Source organism: Solanum tuberosum, unplaced genomic scaffold (assembly GCF_000226075.1).
Source record: "Solanum tuberosum cultivar DM 1-3 516 R44 unplaced genomic scaffold, SolTub_3.0 scf00020, whole genome shotgun sequence".
Lineage (NCBI taxonomy): Eukaryota > Viridiplantae > Streptophyta > Magnoliopsida > Solanales > Solanaceae > Solanum > Solanum tuberosum.
Genome location: NW_006238946.1, coordinates 665971 through 676873, shown reverse-complemented (window position 1 = coordinate 676873; position 10903 = coordinate 665971). Strand labels below are relative to the sequence as shown.

Genomic DNA, 10903 nt, shown 5'->3' with positions numbered 1-10903 from the left:
AGGGGGAGGGGGTGGGGGTGTTGGGTGGATGGAGGAAGACATAATGAACTTGCAATGTCACTTATGTAACTTGTTTTCCCTTCTTTGATGAAGGAAGTCATTTTCCTCATTCTAAAGAACTTGTTTTCCAAGAGAAAATATTTTGACCAACCAAAAATGGGAATTGGAAAATATTTTCCTCCATACCAAACATACCCTAAGAGATGGACAATGTATTCTCATCTGGGCCATTTGCCCATTAACTAAAAAAATCCTGCCCAATCTGTACTTGGTTCTTATCCTGCTAACCACATCTGAATTCCAATTATCTACTATACATGCAGGGATTAGTTTTGCTGGTCATCCAAACATAAAAACAGCTATTGAGTTGAATTACATCCAAGAAATGCAACAGACATTGCTTTTAGAGCCTCACCAACAAGTCAGCAGCTGTGGCAAGTGTGTTCTCATTTTCCTGAGCTTTCGAGCTAACAAGAAATTTGCGAAATTCCTCATATGCCGTGAACTGAATAGCACCATGTGTAACCTGCTGAAGCAAAACAACAGATCAGCGCATTTCACCAATGAAGGGTTACATGACAGCATTAAAGTGGCTGTATATTGTTTAGCTAATCTATCCAAAAAGTAAAATAAACTATGAGGGTTAACTTCAAAAATTTACGTCAAGATAAGAACACATCCTTTTACGGAACAAAATTATGTGGAAGAATTGAAGAAAATGTAATTCTAACCATAAATAGGCCTGGCATAAGTCCCTTGTAAAGTGCCCTCCATCCTTCTTCTTTGATTATGGTTCTTAAAGCATCTGAATCAATCCATAAACAACAAAGTTCATGTGAAGTTAATAAGTAGGATAGTAAATACAAAAGAGGCCAATTGGATAACCAAATCCAAATGTGCATGCACATACAAAAGAGAGCAGAAGTTGTAATAGAACCTCAGTAAACAAAAGGAGGATACAAAACTAAAGAAACTCAAAACTGCCGAAATAAAGCTAGAATTCTTATGTAACATTACGATGGAAAGAAATGGTCCTAGAGTGCTCAAAGTTAGATAAATACACAATGAAAATTGACAAGTTAATACAAGAGTGAAACGGACCATGAAACCCGGTGTATGGACGAATCTGATTAGGAGTCTGAAGTTGCAATCTTGTTTTCACAAGCCAAAGAGGGTTGGTACAAAAACAGACCTGAATTCCGACAAACACACCTTTTAAGATATGGCATAGTCTGCAATATTTGAGGTTTGTGATTAAAGCTACTGAAGTAAGCAAGCCACACATATTTTGTATACCGAAAGATTTTCATGTCAGTGGTAAACCGAATAAGTCATCAATCTGTTGTCATCAAAACTGAAATAGTGGGGGATAAAGGTTGTCCCCACAAAAAGATCAACACAATCAAATTTGTTTGTCTATAAGATTCTCCAGTTCCTGTATTTAACTAACACCTAAGCACACACATTTGTGGTTTGCCAATGATCAATGGGAATCAATAACCCCCACCTCCACCACTTTTTTTGTGTGTGTTGAAGTCTAAAAGAATAGGTTCATTATTCGACCTTGCCTTTCTTTCAGGAAAAAGGATTTTATATTGGTAACACTTAGTTCTAACAGCAGTAAAAGTAAGGGATTCATCACCAGCAAGACAATTACAATTGCACCCCTAGAGCAAATAAAGAATCACAGCATCTAACTATCTCTCTTTGGCACTCCTGTCAAAAACTAGTCAATTGAATATGAACATATGAATACAAGAACTACACATTGTTCTTTCATTAAAGCATCAGAAATTTGACTACTGACCAGCGCCCCTGCTTCTGCAGCTGAAGCAAGGTGAAGGCCTGGACTCAGTTCCTCCCTGTTCCTCAGATACCTTTGCTTAGCCTTGCTATAGCTACAGAAGGAAGATTCCAAAAAAGATGTATGAGTTAGAGAAAGAAGTGTCTCAAGCCTAGAAATGTAAGTAATCAAAGAGAAAGCAACCTAATATGATGACTGCTTCCTACAAAGAGAACATTGTTTCTTACAAGCAATCCCATGTAAGAAATAATGACTGTTGCCCCTTAACTAACATGTTATGGATGTAGATGTTAATATTAAGCACCCATAAATTCAGTATAAAAAACAGAAAAGTAAATAGTGTGTCAAGAAAATTATTTTTCTTTTAATTGATAGGTAAATGGATAATGTTAACAGAATAATACTAACAGCTTGTCAATCATTAAAATTGACTATACAAGATCCAAGTGAAACAATCAATCAACTGATTGAAAGACCTAATGGGATCTTCCGATGTAGTATCATTTCTAAGTGCAATGGATTTCATACGTATAATAAGAAGCTCTATCAATCAAGATTTGTTCTTTCGCTATATTTCGATGTTGACATGTTGTTGTCTCCTTTTTATTGCCTTACAAAGGTAACCCAAACAAATATAATAAAATAGGCCAAAACTGAAAAGGGGAAACCCCATCAGGTATTGAACGAGTCTAAATCCTGTTTCACATACTCATAGACACAAGTTGCATAGAGCAAAATCTTCATAAGAGAGAAAAAGAAAAGGACACACCGAGAGCAGCCTTCTGGAAACAGAAAATGTTACTTATAAGAACTTTATCAACAAAAGGAAAAGATGTTACTTACAAGAAAAAATATAAACCCCATGAAATAGTTGACCCAAGAACAGCAGGGTAAAAACCAGCATAAAGTCCTCTAAAACCCTGATGCAAAGACAATATGATAACTAATCGGTCAATTCAGTGGAAACATGAAGTCATATATGAGCGATAAGGTAAGCATTCAACAGTCTGCAGCAAGGAAAGGAGCTTCATCTTCAAAAGCATATGTCAGTGGGATGTTTGATTGTGATTGACAAAGTGTGATGGAGTTTCTTGCTATGACTATGTTATGAAGCTGACTGAATCAACTCTACCTGTGAAAACAGGTAAATGGAACAAGAAAGCACTCGGTCAAGATCTGGAGTAAAACCGGTGTGTCCAAGCAGGTCATGCACCACTGTGATAGAAAGCTGGTGCAAGCACCACTGCGATAGATAACTGACATCTCACTCCACTCTTGACATTCAAATAAAGGACCTAACCATATTTATAAGAAATCAAATAACCTATCTTTCCTGTTGGAGTAGTAGCCATATACAAACTCTACTAGGATACACTTCCTCTCAATTGTTCCAAGAAGATTCCCGAGGGACAAAATGGATACTGTTACCGTGGATTGGATATCATAATGTGGGGAATTCACAAAATAACCATAAAACTCCATAGGTATCCATTGTACCTAGTCCAGGGGGAACATGGCCACATATATCCTTAGAAGAGTATTTACAGCAAATAAGCCATTTAGATACACCAAGGTCAGGACATCCCCTCAACATCAAACCATGTCCCCTTCCCTGATAGAGGATGGACCATATCTTGTTAAACATTGTTGCTTATGCATTTTTCCTGAAGCTGATATTACCTATTTCAGAAACTCAAAGTTCATAAAACATGCATCCTTAACATATTAGTAAATGATTTGTCTTTCACCAGAGCTACTAACTATACGAATTGAAAAGCAACTTCTTTATCGAATCATGAACTAGAAGGTGAGTTTTGGAATAGTAGCAATGCATATGTAGATAAGCTTAAATATTTGCAGAAATTGGAAACATTTAGAAAAACAAACCTCACTTCGAGCAATGGCATATAAAGCGTGAGGTGTGTTCCTATAGGCGGGGACATTGGAAATTCTTCCATCGTAAACTGCGATTAACATTTACAACAAATCAAGCTCCAAGGAAAGGAAACAACACGATATCCTTCATTTGCAATAGCGGGAAAGAATAACTAACACTTACCTTGGAACCTGGTACGAACAACGTCAAGTGGATGAGAGAAAGTGACAGTGGCGAGACCCGCGGCGGCGCCGGCGACGGCATTTTCCCATTGCCAGTCCGCCGACGGCAAAGCTGCCATTTTTTTCATGGCTCCGTCTACCGTTGGCTTTCCTTTTCGCCGTTTACTTTAATGAGAGGGACCTTCCTACGCAAACGAAGCGGTGTCGTATTGACCTGCTGGTGAACGCCCGACATGTCCGCAGCTTGCGCCTGCTCAGGAATTGTGGAAAATTTGAAACAGCCAATTTAAATGTCAATTTGTGTTAGGTGTATAATTATTTTTTTCGAATAAACTCAAGACATATAAATAATTTTTTTGGATAAATTTAAATGCCAATTTATGTTTGTAAAGTCAAGGTTTGTAAATAATTTTCTCCGAACATATTAAAATGTCAATTTATGTATTGTTAAAAAAATACAAAATGTATATTGTAACATATAGTGCTTTGGATCCAATTTTTCTTGATAATATTTTAATGTAATTTTTACTCCAATAATAGTGCAAGTAGAAGGACAAAAGACTTAAAAAAGACTATAAGATCCGATAGATTTGAATATGAAAGAATGAAATGAAATAGTAAGATACTAAGACCTTTTTTCTAGTTTAGTATAGGCCTGTGTATGTATATGGTTATATTTAACTTATTTTTTGTAGTCTATAGTTTAGATGTGCTTTTATGCCTAACTATTTTCTTTAACTTGAGGTCTACACCTAGTTATGTTTTTCACTGATTTTAATTAATGAGTATAAATATTTGTAGCTTCTACTGGCTTGGTCCAATGTTAAGTGAAGGTGCTAACTGCTAAGAAGTAAGATTTGCAAGGGTTGCAGGCTTATGGTTGACAATTTCAAACAAAGGGCCAAGAGTTTAAGACAATGTCTATGAACCCATGGATTCATGTTTATTACACAAAAATACAATAAAGCAACTCAAAAGGTGGTCTTTAAGGATGGACACCAGCAGTGAAATCCTCAAAGATGAAAAAAAAAGCTAGAAGATTGTTGGAAAAAGAACAAAAGTAAAAAATACATAACAAATTGACAATACAGGCACAATCATTGAGGTAATGTTCTCTCCAAGATAACAAGTTGTGCTCTTTTAAGATGAGTTGATCTTCCTGCAAGTCTTCCTGATTTCCCCACTGGAACCTGTCAAAGGAGAAATGTTCCCCATCTTAACCATAGACTTGGCGAAGTGGTCGAAGAAAAGTGCATTGTCTTCTGCATATTGCTTCACCAAGGCTAATGATGCTTGACTCTTAGTAGTAAGAACTTGGTCAGAGTTCAGCAGGCCCTTTGAAGCCAACAAGAGCTTGAAGTAGCTGTTGTCAAATTTTGTGGGGGAAACAAAGTCCAAGAAGAATAAGTTCTGGTCACCACCAGATTTTGGACACCTATTGCGCAATTGAGCAGCATAAGATTGATCCAGAGTTGAGTCTGGTTTATTGTTTCCTGACTGGTTGTAGAGCCTTTGTCTAAAGCTGGTACATCTTGAATTTCCAATGGTGTGACTTCCTGCATCACAATTTATCGGTGTTAACAATGATTTCACATGTGATAACTAGTCTGACAATAGATTAAGCAATGTCAAGGAGAGAGTAACATTTACCAGACAAAGCTACAAGGTCAACAAGATCAAGTCCTTGTCTCTTGAACTTTGAGAGAATGGAATCAAATGTGTTGTTTGGAGCAGGAATATTGTTGTTGGAGCCACTTAGACTGGCGCTTCTGGAGTCTCTTCTTCCCAGTGGAACCTCCCAGTTCGGTCCACCAGACTGTATGAACGAAAAAAGTAAGCTCGTGTTTTATTTATTCTTAAGGAGGTACTCTGATCACACACTATAAATATATGCCGTGGCAGTACTTACCAATACAGTAGAATCCCTTGCAGCAAGTGCCAAGATATCAGCGCAAGAAACAGTTTGAGGACATTCCTTCTCCAGTGCAGATTTAATCTCGTCAAGGACTTCAAATCCACGAGCTGAATTCTTGTTGGGGTTTGATCCTTTTTCTGTCACAATACCATTGCTACTATCCAGAAGCAAAGATGCATCACATCCCTACATCACATAGTGAAACAATAGCTAGCCATCAGTTATCACTTCCTGATAAGCCATAGTTAAGAAGTTCAAAGCCGCATAAAAAGAAGAAAGAGTATTTTTGCATGCTAGTATGCTATTGCACTTCCTATTCAGACTATTTCCAACTTGTAGTTACTTTCTGCCATGTAGATATTGTCATGACACAACTTATATTAAATGTACATTCAACAAGGTATACTCAACGGTTCAAAGTTATTATACCTAATGTCATAAATGCTTAAGTCACATGAAATATATATGTTTTACCTTGACAAAACAGTCGTGGAAATGGAGCCTCAACAGAGAAGCAGCCATTCGGGCTTCTTTGGCAACAGCCTTGGCAACTACAGACTTGACAATTTCTAGCGCTTGTGGGCATGACTTATAATAGTATTGCGGGTATAGGTTATCATTGTTACTCTTAAAAGAGAAACAAATTGGTGCAAAAGAAAGCAGAGTAATGAAAATGAAGAAGCTCATGGACCGAGCCATCTTGAAGTTAAAAAGGACTTAGATTTAGAAGAAATTTAATTTGATTAATGCTGAGGAACGCTAGCTTTTGCTGTGATGAATTTGATATGAAGTTCACGAGTTTATATAGTGTGTTCAGTGAAAGAAGTTTTACAATCATGAACAAGTAAATAAATGGAGTTGGTAGCCTTTTAGTTGGGATAAAATATAATTATGCATGATTTTAATTTGCCAATCCAAGAAGACTTATGTTCTACAAGTAAATGATGATTGATTTGGTCCATAATAGACAGAAGACTTCACCAGCTACGTAAATTTTCCAACATTAACTTAATTGTTATGCAGCACAACAGGAGGTTGATTAGACTCTTTATCTTACACATTACTAACTACTTGTTGACTTATTTATTTTCGAGCCTTGGTAAAGTTGATGAGGTCGGAAATAAAAGTGAAAAGAATCAAGGCTTCTTAAACAAATAATTCTTGGGAGACAATTGTCAAAGTTCATCTATTTGTCTATAGATTTGAAGATAATATGCGCATCAATCAGCCTATAGTCTTCCCCTAACCAATATCAAACATAATAAATTGTACTCAGCTATCATGCTATAGAGGAAAATCTTTACTAGTAATACTAAAAAATTAAGCAGGAGAGAATGATTTGATCTGGTCATCCCCACACGCCATAATAGCTCAAGGCATGAAATATATAAAGTGACAAAAGAGTTTATATAATATTTTAATACATAGAAGCCGCACCTGCTTTCTTGACAAACCGAGCCTCAACATCATTTGTCTTTGATTACTCCATGTTATTAGAAAAGTATACACCTGATCATAGTTTTCCTTTATTTTTATCCTCTTTTCAATTCTAGGAAAATATTGTTGAACTTTTCAATTCATTAATAACTCAGGTAAGCAAATTAAATAGCTATATCCAATTTACGGAAATAGATTTATAATATACCATAATTCGAATCGCACCTGCTCTATATATGAAATATTCAACTTTTCCTCTATGTATTGCGAAAGAGTTAGCTTGTAAAATATATCAAAGTTGGAAATCTTAAATATATAGTCTAGACTTAATAAAAATTTATCATGTCAAACAAGACAAATGCTATGACTAGTATAATTTGTTGTATGTATGTTCTCATGCGTTACATAAGCACAGCAATCTAAGCTGATCTACAAATGGCTAAGTGAATGTGAATATTAGGTGAATCCAATTTTGGTCCAATGAATGGACAGAAAAATATTCAGGTAAAAAGGGTTAGGAGAACTGCTCTGCTACTATTTTCAAACATGAACGGAATAAGATTTATGCTTTGAAAAAACAGTTTTTAGTCGCATCAGGAGAATTAATTAATGTTACTGATGATTGGCTATATCAAATATTTTCATGCGCCAGAAGTCGCGCAGATATATTTCCAACTTAATTAGGGTATTGAGCAGTAGTTCTAATTCTACTATCATGTTTTAAATGAATTGGGACTTATAGGCAACAAACTGTGTCTGAGCTCCAAGCCTAGACTGCTAATCTCCACTCCAAGTAATTAAGATTGTGATAAAGATCAAATGGCCTTTTACAACTACAACAATAGTCCTAAGCTAGTCCAGGTTGGCCACAGCCCGTGTCACTCTATTTAAAGCCTATTCGACATTACTGATAAGAGGTAAAAATACTTATTTTGAGAAAAAAATATTTACAAAAAATTTCAAGGTGTTTGAATGAGATTTGACTCATCTCTATTACATCTTCTGTGTAGTTCCTCAAGTGCATATTTAGATAAGTGACACTTGTCATGTTTATAATTTAAAGGTTTAGATTAAGTTAATTTAACAACCTCTTAACTATAGTTAGAAGATAAATTAGAAAAAAAAATAATCCAACTTTTCTTAGTAAGAAAATCATCATCTTTCACTTATTTTGACACCTCTCTAATATCATTATTTTTATGATATATGTCCCTGCACAGTGGCGTAGCCAAGAATTTTATGAAGGGGTTCAAACTTTGAATAGTAATTTAAAAAAAAATAAAAAATGATGATTTATAGAGATTCTATTTTTAATAATATTGTGATATAATTTGGGTAAATGGGGCTATTTATAGCGAAAGAAAAGCTTATTTCAAAAGGAAAATGTATTACAATTTAAGAAATTTTATTCCACGAGGAAAAGGTATTAAAATTTAAGGAAATAATTCAATTTTAATTTGAAAAAAATCCTTATTGGAGGTGAGATTCGAACTTGGGTCACTCAAAACTAGGGGTGTTCACGGGTTGGTTTGAATCGGTTATTGGTCAAAACCAAAACCAAACCAACTTAATCGGTTTTAAAAATTATCAAAACCAAACCAAACCAAATATAATATACATTTATCGGTTTGGTTGTTTTCAATTTTGGTTTTGGTTTGGTTCGGTTATTCGGTTATTAACCATACATAAAAATAAAAGAAACAATTCATTCAAAATGTGAAAAAAGTGACAACAATCCATTCAAACGAAAAAATAGTTTAAATGACTGGCATTACAGAACTTTGGATCATTGAATTTACTGAATAAAACTTCAAAATTCACTATTTTGGCATAGAAGGAAGAGACAATGACATTTTCAGTCCCACAATGAATTTCCATAGACACTCATATACATGAAACCAATAAGAAAAATGTTCTCACCTTGGACATTTTTTCTTTCACAAGTAAATTATAAATAAATTTTGATGAAACATATATAAAATCTTTAAAATTGTTTATGAATATAAATATATTATGTAATGTATAATAATAAAATTTATGTATATAACTTGTTGGTTCGGTTCGGTTATTTCTTCGATTTTTTTTTGAACAAAACCATAACCAAACCAATGACTATCGGTTCTTAACAATCTAAAACCAAACCAAACCAAAACCCAGATTAAATCGGTTTATTTAATCGGTTTGGTTTGATTTTTCGGTTTGGATCGGTTTTTTATCCAAACCATGAACACCCCTACTCAAAACAAGCTTGACACTATTTACCACCAAGATATTGAACATTTATGTTAAACTTACGCATGCTTATTTACTTACTAACTTCAAGAAGGCAAAATAATTACAGAAAAATGAAAAAACGCTCATGCGGGGAATCGAATTGGGGCAGTGAGTGGGTTTACAACAACTCTAGCCATCTCCATTACAGATTACTTTGTTATTCTAGGGTGTCCAAAATACCATATATATCAATATAAGTCAAAACTTTACGTGTATATATAGTATAATTTTTCGACGAAGGCACCCTTGGGACAAGGTGGCTCCGCCCCTGCCTCTGCATTAATATCTGTTAGGATTCTTAGAGAAAGATCGAGTCACATGATGATGAACAGGGAAATCAAATTCAACTACCTTTGATTTTCCCTTGCTTTTGTTCGAATTCCTAGATCGACCTATTTTTGTATATGAATTCAGCTCATCAAAGGAAAGTTGAAACCTTAGAGTTCAATGGAAGAGAGAACTCCTATCTCTTATTTCTGATTAAAATCTGCGTACTTCTTATTCCTCAAATCCTCCTTTAAATATGAGTCTTCTTACAGTAATAGGAAGTCTTATGAAACTAGGAAACATAAATTCTATTCTAAACTATACTAAGAAAACTACTAACAATATAATTAAATTCTTCCTATTCTAGAATAATAAGAAAACTACTAGTGTTATAATTAAATCAAGTTATTTGGCTCTCTGTCGCACATAGGGGTGTTCACGGTTTGGATAAAAACCGATCCAAACCGAAAATCTAACCAAACCGATTAAATGAACCGATTTTTTTTAGGGTTTGATTTGGTTTGGTTTTAGATTTTTTAAAAAACCGATTTTAGATTTGATTTGGTTATGGTTTTGTTCGAAAAAAATCGAAGAAATAACCAAACCAAACCGATAAATAATATACATAAATTTTATTATTATACATACATAATATACTATTTTATAAACAATTTTAAAAATCTTATATATGTATTCATCAAAATTTATTTATAATTTACTTATGAAAGTAAAAATGCCCAAGGTAAGAACATTTATCTTATTGGTTTCATGTATATGAGTGTCTATGACAATTCTTTGTGGTACTGAAAATGTCAATGTGTAACACCCCGACTTTTCCAAAACGTCTAAATTAACTCGTACCTTCGTGGAAAGACAAAGAGGGTGAGTAATAAATTAAAAAGGATGTGGTATGCCATATTTTAAGTGTTCAAAGATTTTATCTCAAGTTTTGAAGTTAAGTAAGTGGCAAAATAAAAGTTGGCGAAAGTTATCATAACTTCCTTTTTAAAGATTTCTTTGAAATTTGGGTCAAATGTATTGGATGTTTTCTCCCAATATATAAATAGTTAGAAGGCCTATTACCCATTAAATTGAAGGCCTACGAGTCTAGTTTGCAACGCACAAAACCCTGTATCAAACGGACATTA

At 34.5% G+C, this 10903-nt stretch overlaps 2 protein-coding genes across 3 annotated transcripts in view; both read right to left on the bottom strand.

Annotated features, from left to right (window-relative positions):
- Positions 1 to 4156, bottom strand: part of LOC102596943 (folate transporter 1, chloroplastic) — a 7907-nt gene extending 3751 nt beyond the window's left edge. Inside the window, exons 1-7 of one of the 2 annotated variants that reach the window (XM_006340612.2) lie at positions 3864 to 4156; positions 3692 to 3768; positions 2648 to 2724; positions 1808 to 1898; positions 1102 to 1192; positions 732 to 805; positions 416 to 529 (exon numbers count right to left, since the gene is read on the bottom strand). In XM_006340612.2, the coding sequence (XP_006340674.1) occupies positions 416 to 529; positions 732 to 805; positions 1102 to 1192; positions 1808 to 1898; positions 2648 to 2724; positions 3692 to 3768; positions 3864 to 3990 (651 nt within the window). In that variant the 5' untranslated portion in view covers positions 3991 to 4156. The remainder of the gene's footprint in view (positions 1 to 415; positions 530 to 731; positions 806 to 1101; positions 1193 to 1807; positions 1899 to 2647; positions 2725 to 3691; positions 3769 to 3863) is intronic. The other variant, XM_006340613.2, reaches the window with a different exon arrangement.
- A 593-nt stretch (positions 4157 to 4749) lies between these two features.
- LOC102596602 (peroxidase 49-like) lies at positions 4750 to 6588 on the bottom strand. Its single transcript, XM_006340611.2, has 4 exons — positions 6252 to 6588; positions 5772 to 5963; positions 5513 to 5678; positions 4750 to 5418 (listed from the first exon to the last, which is right to left on the bottom strand). Exons 1-4 carry the CDS (start codon positions 6474 to 6476, stop codon positions 5003 to 5005), a joined length of 999 nt encoding a protein of 332 aa, XP_006340673.1. The 5' UTR covers positions 6477 to 6588; the 3' UTR covers positions 4750 to 5002.
- Positions 6589 to 10903: the final 4315 nt, after the last annotated feature.